The sequence below is a fragment of the Rhinopithecus roxellana genome, chromosome 1 (assembly GCF_007565055.1).
Source record: "Rhinopithecus roxellana isolate Shanxi Qingling chromosome 1, ASM756505v1, whole genome shotgun sequence".
Lineage (NCBI taxonomy): Eukaryota > Metazoa > Chordata > Mammalia > Primates > Cercopithecidae > Rhinopithecus > Rhinopithecus roxellana.
This window is the reverse complement of record NC_044549.1, coordinates 157716101-157741725: the sequence shown is the minus strand read 5'-3', so window position 1 is coordinate 157741725 and position 25625 is coordinate 157716101. Positions and strand designations below refer to the sequence as shown.

Genomic DNA, 25625 nt, shown 5'->3' with positions numbered 1-25625 from the left:
GTATTCTCTCATTTTGATTTTTGATCTGTTGGTAAGTATCTTGTTTAATTTCCACAAATTTATTTCCCAGTTTTCCTTCTGTTACTGATTTCTGACTTCATCCTGTTGTAGTTGGAGAAGATACTTTGTATGGTATCTATCTTTTTAAATCTATTGAAACTTAATTTTCATCTTTAATTTGTGGCCCAGCGTATTGTCTATCCTGGAAAATGTCCCATGTGTACTTGAGAAGAATTGCATATGCTGTCGTTGTTCAATAAAGTGTTTTGCGTCTGTCTTTTAGACCTAGTTGGTTTGTTGTGTTAAGTTCTGTATTATCTCCTTTCTGGTGGTTTTATCCATTATTGGGAATAGAGTATTGATGTCACCAGCTGTTATTGTAGAACTGTTTATTTCTTCAATTCTGTCAAGTTTTTTCTTCCTATATTTTGATGGTCTGTTATTAGGTACATAAATGTTTGTAATTGCTATACCTTCTTGCTGTATTGAACTGTTTTATTGCTGTATATATTTTGGGTTCTTTCTCTTTTGTAACCTTTTTTAAACAAAAAAATTCAAAGTCTGTTTTTTCTTGTCTAATTTTGTAGAGATGAGGTTTCACCATGTTGCCCAGGCTGGTCTCAAACTCCTGGGCTCAAGCAATCCTCCCTCACCTCCCAAAGTGTTGGAATTACAGGTGTGAGCCACCACACCCTGCCGTTTTTTGTTTTGTTTTGAATTTTGTAGAGTTAAAGTCTTATCTTGTCTCTCTTTTGGTTACTATTGGCATGAAATAACTTTCTGTCCTTTCAGTCTCTTTGTCTTTGGATTTAAAGTGCATCTCTTACATAACAGCATGTGGTTGGATCATGTGTTTATTCTTTCTGACAATCTGTTTTTGGAGAGTTTAATACACATTGGAAGTAATTACTCATAAAGAGGGACTGATTTCTGTGGTTGTGCTGTTTTCTGTATGCCTTATAGCTTTTTTTGTCCCTCATTTCTCCATTAGTCTTCTTTTGTGTTTAGTGGATTCTTTTGGTAGTGAATCATTTGAATCCCTTTTGAGCATATTTGTGGATTGCCTTTTCACTCTGGATAGTGTCCTTTGCATGAATTTTAAATTTTTATGAAGTCTAATTAATTTTTGTTCTTGTTGCTTGTGCTTTTAGTGTTATATTTAAGGAAACTGTTGGCCTAAGTGAAGGTCATGAAGACTTACACCTCTGTTTCCTTCTAAAGATTTTATATGTCAAGTTCCTCCACTTAGGTCTTTGATCCATTTCGGGTTAATTTTTGTATATGGTGTGAGAGAGGAGTTCCAACTTCATTCTTTTGCGTGTGGATATCCACTTATCTTAGCACTGTTAAAAAAAATATACTCTTGTTGAATGGTTTTAACACTTCTGTCAGAAATCAATTGATTATAAATGTATGGTTTTTTTTCTGGACTCTCAATTCTATTCCATTCCCTTGCCATCAGTATGTTGTGTCTTTATGCCACTACTGCACAGTTTTGGTGACTGTAGCTTTGTAATGAGTTTTGAAATCCAAAAGCGTAAGTCCTTCAACTTTGTTCTTTTTCAAGATTGCTTTGGTTATATGGGGTCCCTTGCATTTTCATAAGTTTTAGGATTAGCTTGTTCATTACAGCTTTTCTTTTTTTTAAGTGGCATGATATTGTTTTGTTAATTCAACAGAAATTTTTGTAGAATACAATATGAAGCAGGTGCTGTTTTATGTGTTGGTTATACAAGGTTATATGAAGTTGATAATCTAGTAGAAGAAATTATAGATACCATTGCTTTGAAGGATCATATTAACAGAAGGATGGAATGATAAAACATTCTCACCCAGAAACTGGGAGATTATCTAGTGAGTTTTTCTTTTGTTTTCTTTTTAAAAACAATACATTTAAAGAAATTAGGTTTACGGTGGAAATAGCTTCAGTATTTGAAAATAAGAATACTTGTGTTTGAGTTCTGGCATAAAATACTCGCTGACTCTTGACAAATTGACACTTTTGAATCTCATTCAGTTTTCTCCTAAGATAGAGAAAATGTTTTGGCTACAGAATTATAATAGATAATGACATTTATTTAAAATTTCATTATTACTAATTGAAAGTGGAAGTAATTACAGTTCTAACTATTCTGAAAAGTTGTTTGTAACCCAAATGAAGTTATAAAAAGGTGAAAACATTTTTGTAATCTCTAATATATAAATGTTAAGTTGTTTAATTCCTCACCCAGTGTTTTTATTTTTAAACCAACTCTTTTACAAGGTATATGTTTTTAAAATTTAGAAGATAAGTAATTTGTCACAGCATTATTATTTGTTGATGCCCTATTACAGTTACAAGCTGGTGTTGACAGACATTTTAGGATACACTTTTGGATTTGTGTTCTGCAGAGATTAAAACATTTTCATCATGATTGAGTAATTAAGAGTAAGGTCTATAGCATAATTGCCAGGGTTTGGTTTTCTCTTGGTTTGATTTCCGGCTCTGTCACTGGAGGTTGTTTAAATCCCCACCCTGTGCCTGTTCAATCAACTATAATATGGAAGTAATAATTGTACCTTCCTCATATAACTTAAAAGTTAATACATGTAAAGATATAGAATATTGTGAGAACATAGTGAGAGGTTAGTACATGTTTGTTACTATTATTTACAAGCACCAGAGTACATGATTCAGAAAACTAACACAGATAAAGTAGTACAAGGAGCAGTGTTTATCATATTGCCTCTTAGAGGTTTTGTTTTGTTTCTTTAAGGTTCCCTCCTTTACCTTTTGTAGTGAGTCTTCTCCCTACCCCATTTCTGGCAACCACTGGTCTGATTTCTGTCTCTCTGTCTGTATAGCTGTAGGAGTTTCTTTTCTAGAATGCCATATAATACAGACAGTAGGCGTGACCCTGTATATCCATCTCTTTCACTTAGCATAATATTTTTGAGAGTGTCAACCATGTTGTTGATGTTTTAGTAGTTTGTTACTTTTTATTGCTGAATAGTACTCCATTATATGGATGTACTACAATTTGTTTTCCAGTTTTTGGCAATGATGAATTAAGTGGCTGTGAAATGTTTGCATATGGGTCTTTGGACATATATTATTATTTCTCTCAGGTAAATGCATAGGCACAGATTGGTGGTTTGTGTGGTAAGTATATGTTTAACTTTATAAAAAGCTGCTAAGCATTTTGCCAAAGTTGCTGTATTCATTTTGCATTCCCTCCACAAATACATGAGAGTAATATTTACTACTCCATCACGTGGCATTTTTAAATTTTACCCATTCTTGTAAGTAGGTAGTAGTATCTTATGGCTTTTGTTTGCTTCCCCCCAGTGACTGATGAGCATCTTTTCACGTGCTTATTTGCCATCCCTGTTCTTTGACGAAATGTCTGTTCATATCTTGCCCATGTTTTGGTTGAGTTGTTTTCTTACTCTTGAGGTGTGAGAGTTCTTTATATATTTTGGAAATAAATACTTTATCAGATGTGTGCTCTACAAACATTTTCTCTAGTCTCTAAGAGCAGAAAATTTTGATTTTTACGGAATTTATCAGTTTTTTTTTTTTTTTTTTTAATATATCTTGTTCTTGGTGTCTTATCTAAGAGATCTTTGTCTACCCTAAAATCACAAAGATTTTCTCAGGTGTTTACTTCTAGAAATTAAATAGGTTTAGGTTTAACACTCATGACTGTCATCTATTTCATGTTGATTATGGTCTGGTGCAATATAAGTGTTGTTGGATTTGAATGTTCTGTTTTTCCAACATCATGTGTTGAAAAGACTGTTCTTTCTCCACTGAATTACCTGCTTTGGTAACCTTGTCAAAGTCAATTGAATATATACATATGGGTCTGTTTTGGAACTCTTCTGTTTATCTGTGTCTGTCTTTGTAACAATACCCTATGTTGTTTTCATTAGTTTCTAGAAACTTTTGAAATCAGGTAGTATGAGTAAATCTAATGTTGTTTTCTCTTTTTCAGAATTATTTTGGCTTTTCTTAGCTGTTTGCATCATGTAAATTTTAGAATCACATTATTAACTTATTTAATGAAAAAGCCTTCTGGGATGTTGATTGGAAGTACATTGAATGTATAAGTCAGTTTGGAGTAGAATTGTTATCTTAATATGTAGTCTTCTGTGAATCTGTGAATATAGTATTTCTTTCCATTTATTTAGATCTCCTTCATTTTTGTTTTAATTTTTCTGAATGATCAGGTTAGTGACTTGATCTATTTTAAGCACCTAAAGCTATCATTTTTCCTCTAGGTACTACTTTAGCTGTACCCCATACATTTTTTTATTGAAAAATAATTTGCATATTATAAAATTTATCCTCTTAGAGAATGGAATTCAGTGACTTTTAGTATATTAACCGAGTTGTACCATCATTACCACTGCTTTTAGTATATTAACCAAGTTGTACCACCATTACCACTATCCAGTTACAGAACATTTTAACACTCCAAAAAGAAAGCCCGTGCCCATGATAGTCACTTTCCATTTTCACATCCCCCGAGTCCTTAGCAACCGGTAATCTGCTTTCTGCCTCTCTGATTTGCCTATCCTGGAATTCCATATAAAAGGAATTATATAATATGTTGCCTTTTAGATTTTTTTTTTTTTTTAATTTTCGAATATAGATAGGGTCTCATTATATTGCTCAGGCTGGTCTTAAACTCCTAGCCTCAAGCTACCCTCCCACCTCAGCCTCACAAAGTGTAAGTGACCTTACCTGTTGTACATCTATCTGGCTTCTTTCACTTACAATAGTATTTTCAAGGTTTGTCTACATTGAAGTATTTACAAATACTTTGTTTCTTTTTGTGGCTGAATAATATTCCATTTGTATGGTTATCACATTGTATTTCTCCATTTTTCAGTTGACTAAACGTTTGGGTTCTTTCTAATTTCTGTCTGTGAGGAATAATGCTGCTGTGAACATCTGTGTACATTTTTATTACATTTTAAACAAATGTATAAACATCCGTATACAAATTACTGTAAGAATTGCAGAGAGTTTTTATGCTCTATTTTAATTTTCTAGCTCAGATATTTTCTAATTTCCTATGTGACTGACAGTGTCACCAAGGATGCTGAACTTCTGTCCTACTCCAGATCTTTCTCATGACTACTTGGGCTTATGAAAAGAGCTTGTGAGTGTAAATTCCTCTTATGTCTGGTTTCCTTAGCTGTTTTAACACTTGTTTATTTGCCTTGTGACTTTAGCTCTCTGATAAGCCTAAGAAAACTTACTATTTTGTAGATCATCTAGAATTTCTCCTTTATTGTTGAGGTGAAAATAACATTCTCTTGCAGCTTTCCACATCCCAAGCACAAGTGGAATTCAGTGCATCTCCTAATACTGTGAACCAAAACACAAGATGGCCCATGTTTGTAGGCCTAGAGCAGTACTTTCCAATAGAACTTTCTATAATGATAGAAGTGTTTTATATCTACTCTGTTTAATAAGATAGTCACTGGCCACATGTATATGGACTTTTTTTTGTGCAGGTACTAGGTGCTTCACTATAATACAGGTAATAGAACTGAGTTTTACCCTTAAAATATTTGTCTAAAATATTTATTTCTTTTAAATCAATTAGGAAATGTTAACTTATTCTAGAAACAGGACCTCATAATTTGTGAGAATTATGTAAAGTTAATTCCCTAAGCCTAATCCATTACAAAAATATCTCTTTAGATTGGTCATCTGGATTCACTAAATTTCTGCTAGATTTGCTCAGTATAGAGGAAGAAAACCGTTTGTAAATTCTGTTGGAATACAGTTTTTGTGCCATGTTTGGGCTACCGCTAGATTTTTGCCTTTTATTCCAATTTACATTTTTTCAGTGTTGTTTTCTAAAAATTTTATAGTGTTGCACTTTACATTCATGTCTGAGATTCATTTTGAGTTATTTTCATGAAAAGGATAAGATCTGTGTCTAGATTGATTTTTTTTTTTTTTTGTATGTGGGTGTCCAGCTGTTACAGCATCATTTGTTAAAAAGATTATTCTTTATGTATTGCCTTTTGTCAAAGGTCAGTTTATATTTATGTGGCTGTATTTCTGTGCTGTGTTCTGTTCTGCTGATCTGTTCTTTTCCCATGCTATCTTGATTCCTATAGTTGTATAATATGTCTTGAAGTCAGGTGTAGTATCAGTCTTACTTCAGTATCATGTTGGCTAGTCTCAGTCTTTTGCCTTTCCATATAAACATTCAAATTGATTTGTTGATGTCCACAAAGTCACTTGCTGAGATTTTGATTGTGATCACATTGAATTTACAGATCAAGATGAGAAGGTTTGTTATCTTAACAACATTGTCCTCCAGTATTGTATATAATCATATATTGGTTCCAGTAATTTTCTGATTCTTTGGGGTCTTTTACATAGACAATCACGTCATGCATGAAAAAAGTCAGCTTCATTTCTTCCTTCTCAGTTTGTGTACTTCTTATTTTCTTTTCTTGTCTTACTGCATTTGCTAGGACTTCCATTACAATGTGAATAGAAATGGTGAGAGAGGACAACTTTATCTTGTCCTCATCTCAGGGGGAAAACATAATTACTGATTTATTTCCAGGCTCTGTTCTGTTCCATTGATCTGCATGTCTATACCTACCTCATAAACATAGATCTAGAAGTCTGTACTGACCCAATTACTGTAACTTCATTGTACATTTTAAAATTGGGAAGTATTGTAGATTTTTATGTATTGATCATATATTCTGTGACCTTGCTAAACTTGCATGTTAAAATTTACTTTTTAGATTCCTTAGGATTTTCTACATACAAGATCATGTTATCTTTAGAGACAGAGGGTCTTTGCTACTTTTTTCCTGAACTGTATACCTTTCATTTTTTTCCTTGCCTGGTTGTATTGACTGGAACCTCTAATGTCATGTTGGACAGGGTAGTTTTTCCTGCCCTGTTTCCTGAAATAATTCTCATAGGATTGGTATTACTTCTTCCTTAATTGTTTGGCAGTATTTACCATTGAAGCCATGTGGAGCAGGGAAGGTTTTTAATATGAATTCAACTTTTTAATGGCATAGTTTTGTTCTGATGTTCTGTTTTTTCATGAGTAATTTGATAATACTTATCTTTTTAAAAGTCTTTTTATTTTATTTAAATGACCTAATTTGTAGGCAGAAATTGTTCATAATATTTCTTTGTAAGTCTTTGGATTTCTGTACAGTCTGTAGTAATGTCACCTTCCTTACTCCTGGTACTGATAATTTGTATCTTCTCTCCCTTCTTGATTAGTCTAGATAAAGCTTATCCAACTTTTGGTTTCACTGTTTTTTTTTTCTTTACATTTTCAATTGCATTGATTTCTTGGTCTTCGTTATTTCCTTCTAATTTGCATTTGGTTTACTCTTTTCTAGCTTTTTGAAGTTGAAGCTTAAGTTATTTTCTCCATTTCTACTTTTCTAATATAACTATTTTTTAAAATTATACTGTATTTACTTCTTTAACTGTATTCTCTGTATTTTAATATGTGGTGTCATGTGGTTGAATATTCTTTGAATTCATAATTTCTTTGACTCATGGGTTTTTTCTAAGCATGGTGTTTAATTTCCAAATATTTGGGATTTTCTTAGCATACTTTTTTTTATTGATTTCTAATTCTGTTGTTGAAGACCATACTTTGCATAATTTGTCTTTTTAAGTATATTGAGACTTGTTTTATGGTCTAGCACAGAAGTCTGTGAAGTATGGCCCATATGTAGGTTACCTGCTTTAGTAAATAAAATTTTACTGGAACACAGCCCTGGCCATTCAAACATACGGCCTTTGGCTTCCTTTACACCAGAATGACAGAATTGCATAGTTGTGACAGATCTGGCTCCTAAGTGTAAATATTTACCATCTTGACTGTTCAAAACAAGATTGCTGTATCCTGGTCAAGCATGTTCTCCGTCCTGGACAGTAATCCACATGTGCTTGAAAAGAACATATATTCTGCTCTTTGGAGTTTACATATTGTAAATTAATGGTCAGGTCAAGTTGGTTGATATTGTACAAATCTTCAATATGCTCATTGTTTTTCTTTCAAGTTCTGTCTTCAACAATATAATATGGTTGGAGATTTCAATAACTGCCTCTCAGAAACAGTTTCTTCTTTTAGTTCTGTTAGTTCCTGCTTTGTGTATTTTAAGGATTTGTTTTAGGTCCCTGTACACTTAAAATTTTCACATTTTCCTGGTATATTGACCCTTTTGTTATAGCGAAGTAGTTCTCTTTGTCTCTAGGAATGTTGTCTTAAAATCTGCTTGCTTTGATTGATTTGGTATGATTCCTGTTTCTATGGCTTATCTTTTTCTGTCCTTTAAAATCAAAGTATTTGTATCTCTGGATTTTAAAAGTTTCATTGACTGCATATGGTTAGATCTTGCTTTTTTATCCAGACTGACCATCTCTGCCTTTTTATTGGAGGTTTTAGTCTATTTACATTTAATGCAGGTTTTAAATATTATTTGATTTGCTCCTGCCATTTACTGTCTTCTTTTGTGTTGAAATGCATTTTTCAGTATACCATTTTAATTCCCCTAATTGTTTAGCTGTTATTGCTATTTATGTATAGCGCTTGATACAGAGAACGAATTATGCATCTTAATATTACAATCTACTTCTACTTAACATAATTCTGGTAAAATATAGCACCTTTGCTCCAACACAGCTTTATTTTTTTCTCCTCTCCTCTGTGCTGTTATTGTCGTGTGTATTATATCTATGTATGTTACCTGCCTAACAACACTGATTATATTTATATTCATATAATTTATATTTATTAAAACAGTCAAGAGAGTCTTCTATATACTCCATATTTACCATTTCCAGTATTCTTTATTCTGTCCCGTGATCTGAGTTTCCATTTCTTATAATTTCCTTTTAGCCTGAAGGATTTTCTTTAATATTTTTTCTAGAGCAAATCTGCTGTAATGGAATTTTTCAATTTTGCCTTCATTTGTCCCCCAGTTTTTTTGAACTAGGGTAAAATTGACATGACATAAAATGTATGTTTTAATCATTAGGTATATACTTTATTGGCATTAAGTACATTGATTATGCAACTGTCACCACCATCCATCTCCAGAGCTCTTTATTTTGCAAAAATGAAACTCTATACACATTAAACAATATCTCCCCTCTCTACCTTCCTCTCAGCCCCTGGCACCACCATTCAAATTTCTGTCTCTATGATTTTGACTAAATACTTCACATAGGTGGGATTATATAGTATTTGTCTTTTTGTGACTGGCTTGTTTCACTTAGCATAATGTCTTCAAGGTTTATCCATGTTGTAGCATGTCAGGATTTTCTTCCTTTTTAAGGTGGAGTAATATTCCATTGTATGTATATACCATATTTTGCTTATTGATTCATCTGCAGATGGACACTTTTATAGTTTAGCTACTTTGAGAGTGGTTATACAAATCTTTCCAAGACTTTGCTTTTAATTATTTTGAGTATATACCTTGTAGTGGAATTGTTGGATCATATGTCAATTCTATTTTTAAATTTTGAGGGAATGCCAAACTGGTTTTCACAACAGCAGTATCAATTTACATTCCTACCAACACTGCACAAAGGTTTAATTTTTCCCAGTTCTTGCCAACACATGTTATTTTCTGGTTCTTTTGATAGTAGCCATCCTAATGGGTGGAGGTGGCATCTTGGAATTTTATTTGTAGTTCCCTAATGAGCAGTAATGTTGAGCATATTTTCATGTGCTTATTGCCCATTTGTAAAAGCCTACACCTTCTCCAGGGTATTTGCAGTGACTTTCTAATTTCCCGTCATATATTTCTTCATATATGTGGTTGATTTTGGATGTCATAGTCTTCAGTATTTGGTTTCCAAAGCGGGGAAAAGCAGAAAAATGAAGGGGAAAGAAGTGCCAGCCCTTTAAATCCCCGTCTGTCACTTCAGCCAGAGGAGGAGGGGCTTGCAACAATGGGGCGAAAGTGCAAGGGTGATGACCTCTTTGTCTGCTCTTCTATGACAAAAAGCAGCAATCAGTGATCAGAGTGCAGAACCTCAGTACTTGGAGGACAAGTTTCCTCACATCAGATTGATTCTGTCCGAGCAATTATTGTCTAGGTGGGGAGCTGATTTATGTTGCTGCTTCTTTCACTGTCTTCCCAGAATCCTCACCCGCCTTCCTTTTTGAAGGATAGTTGTGTAAGAATGTATTAGGTTGGTGCAAAAGTAATTGTGGTTTTTCCCATTACTTTCAATACTTTTCTCTTTCATTTAACACTTGATAATTTTCTCTTTCATTTAACACTGTGAGTATGTCATACCACTGCCTTCTGTCAAAAATTTTTTTTCTGATGTAAAGTCAATCGTATCGTTACTTCCCTGTGGGGTTTTTTTTCTCTCTCTCTTTTCAACTTTCCTCTGTCTTTATCTGCCAGTACTTTGCCTACAGTTTATCTAGGTGTAGTTCTCTGTATTTATTATGTTTGGTGGCTTCTTGGGTTTCATGGATCTGTAGATTAGTGCTTACCTTAGAATTTGGGAAGTTGTAATTGTTTCTTTAAATGTTTTTATCTGTCTTTGTAGCCTCTCCTTTCTTGAACTTCTCTGTTCTTTGGGTTGGATACTTTCTGTTGACCTCTCTTCATGTTCACTAATTCTTCTGCCATCTCAAATTTGCTGTTAAGCCTACTTAATGAATTTTTTATTCCATTTATTACACTTTTCAGCTCTAAAATTTCTAGTTCATTCTTATTTCTCCCATGTATAGGAGAATATGTATATATTCTATATGGAAATTTCTGTTATATTTTTCTTTATTTTCTTAATATAGTATTCTTTAGTTCCTTGAACATGTAACAGCTGTTTTAGAGTCTTTATCCTCTAACTCCAACATCTGGGCCCACTCAGAATTAGTTTTTATCAACCACGTCCCCTTCCCCAACCTATACGTGTCCAAATTTGGGTCACACTTTCTTGTTTCTTTGAATGTCTTGTAGTTTTGGGTTGAAGCTTACCTGTGTTATTTTTTAAAATAGCTTATCTGAACATGCAATTTTCTTATTTCAAAGCTTCTACTACTGGACTCCTTAATATGTGTAAATGAAGACCAAATGGTGAGCATGACTTATTGTCTGGGAAAAAACTCAATCCGTACTTTTTCTCTGCTTTCACACCAAAACAATAATCAGTACAGAAGACTCATGTGACCTCAAAATATTTGGCGATTTCTCCCCATTGCCAAGCAGTTAATTCTGCTGCAGACACCAGCCGGTGTCCTCCAAATCATTTTTGGCACTGTCTACCTGGAGATAGCATGAGATCCCACAGGTTGAGGGCCTGTCCGCAAGACACCATCCCAGCTTATGCCCCCAGACACCAGTTGTAAGTCCAGGCCTCTAGAACTTCTGATAGCCCAGCTGAAATTAGGGATTCCCATCACCCCCTCAAGGTTTTTTTTTGGACGGAATCTCGCTCTGTCCCCAGGCTGGAACGCAGTGGCACGATCTCGGGTCGCTTCTACCTCTACCTCCCTGGTTCAAGTGGTTCTCCTGCCTCAGCCTCCTGAGTAGCTGGGACCCCGCCCCGCCACCATGCTCAGCTAATTTTTGAATTTTTAGTAGAGACAGGGTTTCATCATGTTGGCCAGGATGGTCTCGACCTCTTGACCTTGTGATCTGCCCGCCTCGGCCTCCCAAAGTGCTGGAATTACAGGCGTAAGCCACCGGGCCCACCCCCACTTCACAGGTTTGATTGATGTGCTAGATCGGCCAACAGAACTCAAGGAAACACTTAGTTCAATTTATTGGCTTATTATGAAAGATATCCTAAATTATACAGATAAACAGCCAGATGAAGAGATACGTAGGACAAGATCTGGAAGAGACCCAAGTGCAGGAGCTTCTCTTACGGAGTTGGGGTGCACCTTAATCCTGGTACATGGATGAGTTGTTGATCACCTTCCTGTCAGCCTCCTTGTATTCAACTGTCTGGAAGTTCAGCAGACCCTGTCCTTGGGCCTTTTATGGAGACTTTATTGGTTGTCCATGATTGAAGCATGGACACCCTCGTCAAAATGTGACTGGACAAAAAGAGTGTGACCTAAACTTAGCAAAGCCTACTGTTCAGATTCTTCTTGGCCTCTCTGTGCAGCATTCCTTCCTCCAGGTATGGGACAGAACCCTCTCTGAAATAGAGGGTCTTATGACCCAAAATCAAATTAGAGCCCTGCCAAGTGGAGAAGTGCCAAGTGGAGAAGTGAAGAGTGAGTAGGAGAAGTTCAGAGAGAGAGAGATTCTGTAACAAGGGGAATTACGAGGCACAAACTGTGGACGAAAGTCCATATATCATAATACCACACTTACAAAGTTCTAACTTTTCTCCTAAAGTGTTTCCAGTTCCTTCTGAGTAGCTCAGCTGTTGTTTTCTGTTTTCGCAGGTGTTGCTATTTTCCCCTTTTGGTTATTGATCCCTCTCTCCTTGTTTATAATTCTTCAGTGCCTCCTTTGACATTTTGACCATTCTTTTACATAGATTTTGTTATTCTCATTTCTGTTTTCATAGCACTTAGTTTCTGATACCTACCTCTATTATAGCACTTGATATATAGCACCTTTCATCAATCCTAAAATGTATACTTTCTCCACAGATTTTGACATCTCTGAAATTAGGATGTATGTTATGAGTGATGGCCATAGATTCTATGAAATATAGTATATTGATTACTTGCTTTTCAATTTACTTCCTCTAGATCGTGAGCTTTTTGTGGGCTTAAAAATTTTACATTCCACACCTCTACTTCTTCTATCTGTGCCTGCTACTGAATTCACTGTGGGTGGTTGATTGGATGCCTTGCATCTTTCCTGCCTCATTGCCCTCAAAGTTCTGCCCAAAACCACCACCTCAGTAAAGCTTCTGGTGATTTTATCCCAGCCAGAACTGCTTTCCTGACTTTGGCATTCAGGCTCTATAAGGACCTTTTGGTACTCAGTGTTTATACTCACAGTAGGGCCTCTTTTATATTATGCTTTGACTCAAGTTCTTGCCTTTGTATCTTATCTCCCTAGTACAGGACTGAGTTATAGTTTATGTCCAACATAGCCTAGCAAAGTTTTCTGTGTATTAGTAAATACTGAAAAATATGTTTCATTTACTTCTCTCTTTCAGCCAGTTGGATTGAGTCTGAGGAAGTTTCAGGATATGAACTGTATTTAGTGGTTGTAAAATATACCTTGGTTTTATTGTAATAGATTATAGCAGTCTGGGTTCAGTTAGGAGAGAGAAAGAAGTATTAATTATGATAAAAGAGTAACTAAAATAGAAGGAAACTCTCTATGGTATCCTAAGGCTGAGGGAGGGTACCCAAGAAAGGGCAAACTTGGAAGGTTTTCACACCTCATTGCATAGGGTGTGGTTCAGCCCATTGAACTGGTTTGGCACTGCTGAACAAGCAAAAGACCACTCTGGAATGTAGACACTTAAGGAGAAGGGGTGGGAGGTGGCCATGGTGACCTGTGGCATGGTGTGTGGATATCAGTGAGGGCAAGAGACTTTGCAGAAAATGAAAAAAATGTAATTTGTTTTTTAAAAGGTGATTCTTTTAAATAACATAACATGCATAACAGAGAATGAGAGCTATTCTTAAAATGTCTCAGTGTGCTGCTCAGTGTTATAAACGCATATATTAAGTACGTCTGCATATCTGAATAACCACAGTACTTTTAAAAATAACCTTGACTTTTTGTAGCACATGGTTACCAAACATTTAACTTTTTAAAATTCCACAAGAGCATTTGTAAGCATTTTTATTATATCAGTTACTTTTATTTTTTAGGTAAAATCCGTAAAAACTGGGTCAGTTTTTTGGACAATGTGCTGCTGCTTATCCTATTGCTATATGGTAAGATTTCATATTTGAGACTACATGAAGTCTCATAGGTCTTTGGAGGTTAAAACAGTTCTCTTTTCTCCTGAAGTCTATAGGATTTTTATTTTGTTTAATGTGATCTTTCATTACTACCATCCTCTTTCCTTCTCCTACTCACAGGTCCTGTATACACATGCTTTGATGGAGAGGGCTAATATTTAACCCTCAAGTAAAATATTTGCAGCAAGTGAAGCAAAATGTTTTCAAATGTACCACTTCAGAATACTTAAACGTTTTATTAAGAATTTTTTTTAATTTTTAAAGATTATATTCATTATTTATTTATTTATTTTGAGACGGAGTTTTGCCCTGTTGCCCAGGCTGGAGTGCAGTGGCACAATCTCAGCTCACTGCATCCTTCGCCTCCTGGTTCAAGCAATTCTCCTGCCTCAGCCTTCCGAGTAGCTGGGATTATAGGCACCCGATACCACGCCTGGCTAATTTTTGTATTTTTAGTAGAGATGGAGTTTCACCATGTTGGCCAGGGTGGTGTTGAACACCTGACCTCATGATCTGCCGGCCCCGGCCTCCCAAAGTTCTGGGATTACAGGCATGAGACACCACGTCTGGCCTATCATTTATTTTTTCAGAGAGAGTGTCTGTCTCTGTTATCCAATCTGGAGTGCAGTGGTGCAGTCATAGCTCACTATAACCTTGAATTCCTGAACTTAAGTGATTCTCCCACCTCAGCCTCCCCAGCAGCCAGGACTGCAAGCATGTGCCACCACGCCTGGCTAATTTTTAAAAATATTTTGTAGAGACAGATTCTCACTCTGTTGCCCAGACTGGTCTTAAGCTCCTGGCCTCAAGCAATCCTCCTATGTTAACCTCCCAAAGCACTGGAATTATAGGCGAGAGCCGCTGTGCCTGTTTTAACTTTTTAATGACTTAAATTTATTTCTATTCTTCGTAGCTTTATTCATTTTATTATTATTATTATTTTTTTTTTTTTTTTTTTGAGGCAGAGTCTGCCTCTATCGCTTAGGCTGGAATTCAGTGGTGCAATCTCGGTTCACTCTAACCTCTGCCTCCTGGGTTCAAGCTATTCTCATGCCTCAGCCTCCCAAGTAGCTGAGATTACAGATGTGTGCCATTATGCCCGACTAATTTTTGTATTTTTAGTAGAGACAGGATTTTACCGTGTTGATCAGGCTGGTCTCAAACTCCTGACCTCAAGTGATCTGCCTGTCTCAGCCTCCCAAAGTGCTGAGATTACAGGTGTGAGCCACGGCACCCGGCCCCTAGCTTTATTTTTGAAATAGCTCTGACAAATAAAATATTTTCCAAGTTAGATTGCATACTCAAAAAGAATAGGAAATTTTGCCTGTCATATATCGAGCATGGAGCTCTCATGTTTGGATGAAATAAACTTTTACTTAACACTCAATTTTAAATATGATATTAAAAATTAGTTTTTCCATATTGGAGTTGACTAGGTAACTGCTTAATGTTAAAATAATCTGAGTTTTTAACAGTCATTATCTAAACAGTTTAGTGAAGAGAACTTAGAGCAGAGAAATAAGAGTAATTGGAAGTCTTGTTGAAAAGGATAACCTAAGTAAAGAGTTAACTAAAAGGAGAGACGGAATGAGAAAAGGTTGTAGAAAGAATGTTCTTCTGGCCCATTTGCTTTCATTTCACTCCTTAAAGTAAATGAAGGAAAACTCTTAAAATGAATTTACATGGATCCAAAAAGAAATAAATCACTGTAGTTAAAGATCATGCATAAGATCAGCAAGTACTTTTCAGAACATCAGATTTACTTTCAGATTGGTTTCAGCTTTTCTTTGTTCTTAAGTAAAGAGAGTAGGTAAGGTAGCATATTGATATTATACTCAATTTTCAACCTTAATGTAGTAGGTACCTAGAGTCATTAGTGAAATAATGGTCATATCCTCTAGGTTAACCTGTAAATTTACCTCCTTTTTTTTTTTAATGAGATGGAATTTGGCTCTTGTTGCCCAGGCTGGAGTGCAATGGCACAATCTCAGCTCAGCGCAATCTCGGCTCGCCGCAATCTCTGCCTTCTGGGTTCAAACGATTCTCCTGCCTCAGCCTCCCAAGTAGCTGGGATTATAGTCTTGTGCCACCAGGCCTGGCTCATTTTTGTATTTTTAGTAGAGACGGGGTTTCTGCATGTGGTCAGACTGATCTCGAACTCCCGACCTCAGGTGATCTGCCTGCCTCAGCCTCCCAAAGTGCTGGGATTACAGGCATGAGCCAATGTGCTTGGCCACCTACTTTTTTTTTTTTTTTTTTTTTTTTTTTTGAGACGGAGTCTTGCTCTGTCACCGATGCTGGAGGGCAGTGGTGTGATCTCAGCTCACTGCAAGCTCCGCCTCCTGGGTTCACGCCATTCTCCTGCCTCAACCTCCCGAGTAGCTGGGACTACAGGTGCCCGCCACTGTGCCCGGCTAATTTTTTGTATTTTTAGTAGAGATGGGGTTTCACCATGGTCTTGATCTCTGACCTCGTGATCCGCCTGCCTCGGCCTCCCAAAGTGCTGGGATTACAGGTGTGAGCCACCGCGCCTGGCCCACCTACATATTTTTTTAAACATGTTTCTTAGGATTGGGGTGCAATATTACCTCTTTATTCTTCTTCCTCTTTTTTTCTATACCGTAGCCTATATGGTAGTCTTGTTCTGAAAATTAATGATAATTTGAGCTAATCTTTTTTTAATTTTTAAACAAATGTCATAGAATATGTGCACTCAAGTTATCTGTGGCTCCTTTTAAGTGGTTAGAGCCTGGGGCACATTCTGGGTAGTTGTACTTAGCAATATCAAACTTGTTCTCTTTCAAATTTAGGCTTAAATTCTGAAAGTAATCAGAAGTCTTTCAGTTAGGACTGGCACTCCATTAGAGTAACATTGTTTTTTGTGAAAAATAGCATGTGACCAAGGCAGAAAACTGATGTATGTGTGGAAAACTGATGGCAGTTCTCCACAAGGGGTTCTGAAATATTTTAAGTAAGAGCAGCATTATTGGAATAGATGAGCTGGCCTGTAGTCTGCTAACGTGACTGTTGATACAAATGAACCTTTCAAGACAGACTCTAATTATTAGAGGACATCGGAGAGCTTTGATATTAACAAGAGCTTATTACCTATTATTTAGTGTACCAAAAAATTCTATTGGTTGAGAATGGAGATTCTCTTTAGAATATTCATTAATGTAGACCAAAAACATCCTCAGTTATTCTGGCTAAATAGTGTATATTGTATAAGCCAAACATTAAAATGGGATCTTGCTTTGTGTAAATCCATTTTTAAGAAAAAAATTTATGCCCAGCCAGCACTTTTTTGAGAATCTCAAAGCATATTCATATCATCTGAATTTTTTTTAGTTGTCAGTGAGTCCTTTCATTGCTCTTACTCTCAGTGAACTTTCTTACAACAAATTTGTTATAAAAAGTGGGTGAAGTAAAAACTTTATTTTCAAAATTTATGATCTATATCCTAAAACTCCTTGTCTCTATGACAGCCTGTTTACTGACAATTCACAAATTATAATACTCTCAGCTTTTCTATTAAATCTAATTTAATTTGAACATTTCTCCAGTGCATTTGGAAAAGCATATTGGATTTGTGGGATCGTGTTATTTTAATGATCAATAAAAATGAGGAATACGTTCTTCATAGGTTAGTAAGCTCTTATTTAAGCATTTCTCAAAATTGCTAAAATCTTAATGTTTATATTTGCTCATTGTATGTTTAGATTCCTAAATATGCTTATTTTTAAAAAGTAAAAATATAAATTTAACTTAGCACTTCTTTTCATATAGGTCTCTGCTTGGGGTGGTTATGTATTTATCATCAATCTTATTCCACTGCATGTATTTGTGTTGTTACTGATGCAGAGATACAGCAAAAGAGTCTACATAGGTAAGTAATTTGATTTTTGACATCTGTCAGCTAAGAGATGTTTTGTATACATTCTTTTTATTGAAGAGATATTTCTATTTGGTCAATATTATGCATGAAAAGGTAAAAATAATTTTGTGTTCATTTTGCTGTTTATATTGATAAGAAGGTCAGACATTTTTATGTAAGTGCTTTGTCATCAACTTTTCCTTGGTAAGTTGCTTTTTGTTTTTTTTTTTTTTTGGAGAAATTAGTCTGGGTTTAATATTTGTCAGCTCTTTTTCCTCCCCTTAATTTTGGGGAATGGGAATTTTTATCATGAAAATCATTCACATTTTTTATATCGAATTCAACTTACTGTAAGAGATTGACATCCTCAAAGTAAGCAGTTTAATAAGCTTTCAAAAGCTCTTTTTTGGATAATGTACTAATAGATTGAGTCTCTGTTGTCTTTAGAAAAATGTTCATTTTTCTCTACAGGTTTTAAATCAGTATTTTCACTGTGATGCTTAGCGGTAGATGATATTTTCACCTTAGATCTCATTTTCCATGATAGGGTTAGAACTTTTATGGGTCGAAGGAACTAGAGAGCAATTGTGAACTGAAACCAGTGTCTTAGTAAAATAATACAATTATATTCTAATAATGTTGGGAAACAATAACACAAAGATAAATCTTAAGTTCATTTTCAAAAGCATAGTAGCTTGGCAATTTCTCAAAAGTTAACCATAGATTCATCATGTGACCAAGCAGTTCCTCTCCTAGGTATTTACCCAAGAGAACCAAAAACATATATTCATACAAAAGCTTCTATGTGAATGTTCATAGCAGAGTTTATGGTGCATAATGGCCAAAAATGAAGACAACCCAAATGTCTATCAACTTTATGAAACCATAAAATATGGTATATTCATACAGTAGTGTATTGTTAAGCCATGAAAAGGAATAAAATACTGATACATGCTACAACATGGACCTTGAAAACTTTATGCCATTATGTAAAAAAGCCAGACATAAAAGGCCACATAGTATATGATTCTGATAGTGTGAAATGTCCAGAATAGACAAATCTGTAGAAACAGAAAGTAGAGTTTTTGGGAAATGTCCAGAATGGGCAGATCCATAGAAACAGAAAGTAGATTAGTGGTTGCCTGGGAATTTAGGAGGGTGAGAATAGTGGAGAGGAGAGGAGAGTTGTGACTATTAATGGATATGGGATTTCTTTCGTGGATGAGGAAATATTTTAGAATTAGATAGTAGTGATGGTCACACAACCTTGTGAATACACCAAAAACCATTACTTGATAGGTTATTAAAAGATAATTTTATAGTATATTAATTGTATCTCAACAACAACAACAAAAGCATAGTATATTACATTTATAGCCATTTCAGCATACTTTTTTCATTGGATACTGTAAGGGTAGGTACTATTATTCTCATTTTACAGATGTGGAAACAAGAAGAGACATAATAATTTGCTAAGTATCATGTAGCTAATAATGGGGCTGAAGCTTGAACTCAGATTTTGGCTTTAAAGCCTATAATGAGCCAGCCATAGTAGCTCACACCTCTTATCCCAGCTACTCAGGAGGCTGAGGCTAGAGTTCCACTTGAGTCCAGGAGTTCAAGGCTGCATTGTGCTATGATCTTGCCACTGCACTCCAGCCTGGGTGACAGAAGGAGACCTGTCTGTGATTGCGTGAATGACTGAATGAATGGCCCATGATGCTAAAATACACCAAATCTGTGTGCCTCTTATATAAACAAATAACCTTACTGTTGAAATACATAAACCTATGTATTTCTGTACCCCAAAAACACTATAAACAGTAGTTGGGATCCAGAAAGGAGAATAATAAATAATAGATTAAGCTTTTTTTTTAAGTTAAATGGTTACAGTGAAGGAACTAAGAGGGTGTTTTGTTGTTGTTTTGTTTAATTTTAAAAGTCTGGGATCTTGAGAATTGAATGGTCAGAGGAATACAAGAGAGAGAAAATTGAGAAGTACACTTTATGAAATGCCATGATTCAGGAAGAAGAGTCAAAGGAGATGTCAGAAGTAGTCCAATAAGTATATTGTTAAAATGGTCAGATGGAAGTATATTCTACGTAAAAGTTTAAAATTCAGGCAGTATCCAGCTCCCCTTTAACCTTAGCACCAAAATTTCAAAGGATTAGAATTTGAGAAAGGCCTTTGTATTTGGTAACTGGGATTTTTTTTTTTTTTTTTTGGTCATTCTGGAAAAATATGAAATTCATACTACTTTGGTTGACTCGAGAGTATTTTGAGAAGAAAGAAAAATGAAATGGGTTAGGGATGTATGTGTGTATAAAGCTAATGTTCATAATGTTCAAATTCTCCACTCTACCCAACTTGTTTCTTTTACTTATAATTATCCGGGAGTATTTTGATGATTTCTAGTCTACTTTCATAGGGTTTACTTGTAAATGGATGGAAAGTAGTATGATAGAGCAAGTGTTGCTCTTCTTCCATCCAGAGTGTGTCAGGATTTAAGTTCAGTTTCTCCTAATTTAATGGTCTTAAAACTGTGGAAGCACTGTAAAGTGTTTGTATATAAAGTTACTTGATTTTGGCACGTAACATCCTTTGTCTTTTGTTCTCCATCCCCTTGAGCACAGATGTTTAGGTAAAAAAATTAATGATTGATAAATATGAAACTCATAATTATATTAATTAGAAGTTTAGTTGTGTTCTAAGTGTTGAATTAAATGACTTGAATTATTTTAAGTAATTATGAAAAAATTGTGTCCTCTTTGAGTAGATTTTTGCATGTGTCATTAAAATCAATCGTAACACAACCACAGAAAACTGTCAGAGTTTATTCACATGTGGAAAAGGAGGCACATGGGAGGTAATGTGGATGTATAGTGGTAGAAGAGTGGCATGGGAATTGAGCAAGGGAGGTGTAAGAAAAGCTGAGATGGGAGGCCGTCTCTACTTGAAATTTTGGGAGGAAAAATTTAATTTTCTGTTAGGAGATATTTTTGACTTGGTGAATTTCACTATATTGGGAAGTAAATGTTTAAAAATTATGTTATGCATAGGATTCTACTGTTTTAAGAGGAACACCCAAACCTTATGTTGCATTTGTAGAAAGAATGGCTCTTGGAAGAAATCACAGTAAAACTGATGGGATGTGAAGTGATTTAAGCTTTCTAATTTGATTAAAGCTTATCATACTTTGTGTTCATGTCATAAGGAAATTATAAGATATGAATACAAATTTAGGGATATTTACTGTGGTATAAATTATAATTGTGAAAATATGGAACTAACTTAAATGACCAATAGGGGAATGATTTTTTAATTGCAATGTTGCCATATGGAATATTATGCAGCCTTTAAATTTAATCTTTTTGAGTTTTTGATGACATGGGAAAATGTTAATAAAAAGCAGACAGTAAGGATTACCAGTGATTTTTTTTTCATACTTCTTGCTGCTTTCCAAATTTTCTGCTTTCCAAATACATACAATGAGTATGTGTTAAGTTTATAATAAATGAGACTTGGTTTTTAGTTTATAGAAATAGGAATTTTACCTCAAGGGCTGCATTAACTAGATTAGGTTAGTAATTTAAGCACAGAGAAGAAATCAGTTTCTAATATTGATGAATGCTTTTGAAATGTCACTAGAACAGCTTGTTTATGGTATTGTCTATTTTTTCTGCAGTGATGTGAGGAGAGTAACAGTTGTTTTTCATATTACATCTAAAATGTATTTTTTGGATGATATCTGCTGGGAACCATCATTAAAAGTAAAGTTTTATAAACATACTACCTACTTTAGTTCTGTACAGATTATTATCTGCATTATATATTTTGTGAATAAAGAAATAATCCAATTATTGAGTACATTAAAAGTAAAACCAAATTATTAGGAGTCACATTTATACTTGGCAGCTGTAAACAGAACACAGTTAATGTTAGTTTAACTTAGAAAAAACAAAAAGATTGCATGTAAAAAATCCAGGATTAAAAAAAAAAATTCCAGGATACAAGGGCTGGAAGCTCTGAAATTTATTTTGTCTAATTCTACCGTACTATTGAGGAAATTAAAGCAAATTTCACTTACCATATGTTTATTAAGTGTTGAAAAAATAAATACTGTGTTTTGTGCTAGCCATTATGATACAAAGATGAATAAAAAAACCTTCCTGTAAGGAGTGTATATTATACAGTGTAATCAATTTAATAGCATATGATCAAAATGGAAATAGGGAAAAATTTGTGAAAATCAGTTTGGACTTTAACCATGTTCTTTTAAAAGTTTTAGAGATAAGTCTTGATCTTGAGAAGACAGAATAGTATAGAAGCAGACTTAAAATTTGTGGTAATGTAACCATAAATAAAAGGTATCATGACATTGAGGGTAAGAGTACATATTCCAGAGTCAATCTACTAGGATACAATTCTTGCTCCCTTACTACTGTGTAGCTTTGGACAAATTACTGTCATTTGATGTCCTTAGGCCTTAATGTCCTCGTGGGTCAAATAAAGACAATAATAGTTATTACCTTACAGATTAAGGATTAATGAGTTACAGGTTAATATATGAAAGGTACTTAATAATAGATGAACACAAAAAAGTACTATATAAGTGTTTGCTTTTGTTGTTGGTGTTAAAGTTATGGAGGAATAGCCAGATAGACAAAAGAGTTCAAGAGGATAGGAGACGTGGTTACTGTATTAAGACTGAGGGCGTAAAACCCCAGTGTGAATCTAAGGAGTGTTCCTTCTTTTTTTTTTTTAAGTAAAAATAAACTTTCAGCTATTTTTGGTTGTGAGAAACATATGGAGAAATAACACTTGTGTGTTATAAAGTGCAAAATAGCAATTAAAATATAACCTGTAATAGGTGTTTTTTTTGATAATTTTAAAATTTGATAATAAATGTTGATATGGTTTGGCTGTGTCCCCACCCAAATTTCATCTTGAATTGTAGCTCCCAGAATTCCCATGTGTTGTGGGAGGAACCCAGTGGCAGATAATTGAATCATGGGGGTGGTTTCTCTCATACTGTTCCATGTAAGTCTCACAAGATCTGATGGTTTTATAAGGGGAAACCCTTTTCTCTTGGTTTTCATTTCTCTCTTGCCTGCTGCCATGTAAGGTGTGCCTTTCACCTTCCACCAAGATTGTGAGGCCTCCCAGCCACGTGGAGCTGTGAATCCATTAAAACTTTTTTTCTTTATAAATTACCCAGTTTCAGGTATGTCTTTATCAGCAGTGTGAGAACAGACTAATACAGTAAATTGGTACTGGTAGAGTGGAACACTGCCAAAAAGATACTCGAAAATGTGGAATCGCCTTTGGAACTGGGTAAGAGACAGATAGTGGGAACAGTTGGAGGGCTCAGGAGAAGACAGGAAAATGTGGGAAAGTTTGAAGCTTCCTAGAGACTTGTTGAATGGCTTTGACCACGATGCTCATAATGATGTGGACAATGAAATCTAGGCTGAGATGGTCTCAGATGGAGATGAGGAACTTTTTGGGAAATGGAGTAAAGGTGGTTCTTGGTATGTTTTAGCAAAGAGACGGGTGGCATTTTGCCCCTGCCCTAGAGATTTTTGGAACTTTGAACTCGAGGTAGATGATTTAGGGTATCTGGCGGAAGAAATTTCTAAGCACCAAAGTATTCAAAAGGTGACTTGGGTATTGTTAAAAAGCATTCCCTTTTTAAAAGGGAAACGGAGCATAAAAGTTTGGAAAATTTGCAGCCTGCCAATGTGATGGAAAATTTGCAGTCCGATGGAAAATTTGCAGGCTGACTGCGATAGAAAAGCAAAACCCATGCTCTGAGGAGAAATGGAAGCAGGCTGCAGAAATATGCATTAAGTAACAAAGAGCCATCTGATAATGCCAAGACAATGGGGGAAATGTCTCCAGGGCATGTCAGGGACCTTTGCAGCAGCCCCTCCCATCACAGGCCCAGAGGCGTAAGAGGATAACCTGGTTTCAAGGGCTAGACCCAGGGCCCTCCCTGCTGTGTTTTGCCTAGGGACTTGGTGCCCTGTGTCCCAGCTGCTCTAACTGTGGCTAAAAGGGGTTAAGGTACAGCTCAGACCATGGCTTCAGAGGTTGCAACCCCTAAACCTCAGCAGCTTCCACATGGTGTTGAGCTTGCAGGTGCCCAGAAGTCAAGAATTGAGGTTTGGGAACCTCCACCTAGATTTCAGAGAATGTATGGAAGTGCCTGGATGTCCAGGTAGCAGTTTGCTGGAGGGATGGGGCGGTCCTCAAAGAGAACCTTTGCTAGGGCAGTGGGGAAGGGAAATGTGGGCTTGAAGCCCCCACACGAAGTCCCCACTGGGGCACTGCCAAGTGGAGCTGTGAGAAGAGAGCTACCGTCTTCCAGACCCCCGAATGGTAGGTTCACTGACAGCTTGCACTATGCGCCTGGAAAAGCTGCAGACACTCAATGCTAGCCCATGAAAGCAGCCAGGAGGGAGGCTGTACCCTGTAAAGCCACAGGGGCGGAGCTGCCCAAGACTGTAGAAACCCACCTCTTATATCAGTGTGACCTGAATGTGAGACATGGGGTCAAGGGAGATCATTTTGGAGCTTTAAGATTTGACTGCCCCGCTGGATTTTGGACTTGCATGGGATCTTCAGCACCTTTATTTTGGCCCATTTCTCCCATTTGGGATGGGTGTATTTATCCAGTGCGTGTACCTCCATTGTATCTAGGAAGTAACTAACTTGCTTTTGATTTTACAGGCTCATAGGCAGAAGGGACTTGGCTCGTCTTGGATGAGACTTTGGACTCTTTACTTTTGTGTTAATGCTGACATGAGTTAAGACTTTTGGGACTATTGGGAAGGCATGATGGGTTTTGAAATGTGAGGACATGAGATTTGGGAGGTGCCGGGGCAGAATGTATGGTTTGGCTGTGTCCCCACCCAAATCTCTTCTTGAATTGTAGTTCTTACAATTCCCACATGTTGTGGAGAGACTCAGTGGGAAGTGATACATGGGAGTGGTTTTCCCCATACTCTTCTCCTGGTGGTGAATAATAACTCTCACAAGATCTGATGGTTTTGTACGGGGAAACTCCTTTCGCTTGGTTTTCATTTCTCTCTTGCATGGCACCTTGATTGTGAGGCCTCTTCAGCCACATGGAACTGTGAGCATTAAACCTCTTTTTCTTTATATATTACCTAGTCTCAGGTATGTCTTTATCAGCAGTATGAGAACAGACTAATACAAATGTATATAATTGAATAAGTGTATAGTTGAAAAAGTCAAATACGTACAGGGTTTATAGCAAATAAAATGTTGATTTCTTGTTTTTTGTTGTTTTTTTTTGGGGGGGGGTTGTTGTTTGTAGAAATGGTAGAGGAGATCTTGTTAAGTTGCCCAGGGTGGTCTCAAACTCCTGGGGCTCAAGTGGTCCTCCCACCTCAACCTTCCAAAGTGTTGGGACTACAGGCATGAATCACTGTGCCCAGCAGCATTTTATTTAGTATAGCTAAGTTTTATTGCCACAAAATATTTGGGATTACACCCCATTATTTACAGTGATATTCCGTATGTAGTTAAACAAGTAGTTTTAATGGTTTTGATCTAAGGTATTGAAAACAATAAGACACTGTACAGTTTTATGTTTGTGGCAGATAAAGTTTTATCAAGACAAGAGATTACTCTTCTACAGATGGAATATATTATTTGCATTAATTGTTTTGCCTTTACTTTTTATTGCACCTTCAAGGTAAGTGAGCCAAGAGCAGACAGGCTAACAGGGGACTATAATAACTACACGCCCCCCCCCCCCCCCCCGCCGTTTTTTCCATAGATTTTCATTTAAAATTAGAAGTTTCAGTGTTGG

The 25625-nt window shown here is 35.9% G+C and overlaps 1 protein-coding gene across 1 annotated transcript in view; it reads left to right on the top strand.

Annotated features, from left to right (window-relative positions):
• STT3B (STT3 oligosaccharyltransferase complex catalytic subunit B) overlaps positions 1 to 25625 on the top strand; it is a 104630-nt gene that overhangs the window by 49470 nt on the left and 29535 nt on the right. Inside the window, exons 4-5 of the mRNA XM_010354467.2 lie at positions 13818 to 13883; positions 17697 to 17796. Coding sequence (XP_010352769.2) covers positions 13818 to 13883; positions 17697 to 17796 — 166 coding nt within the window. The remainder of the gene's footprint in view (positions 1 to 13817; positions 13884 to 17696; positions 17797 to 25625) is intronic.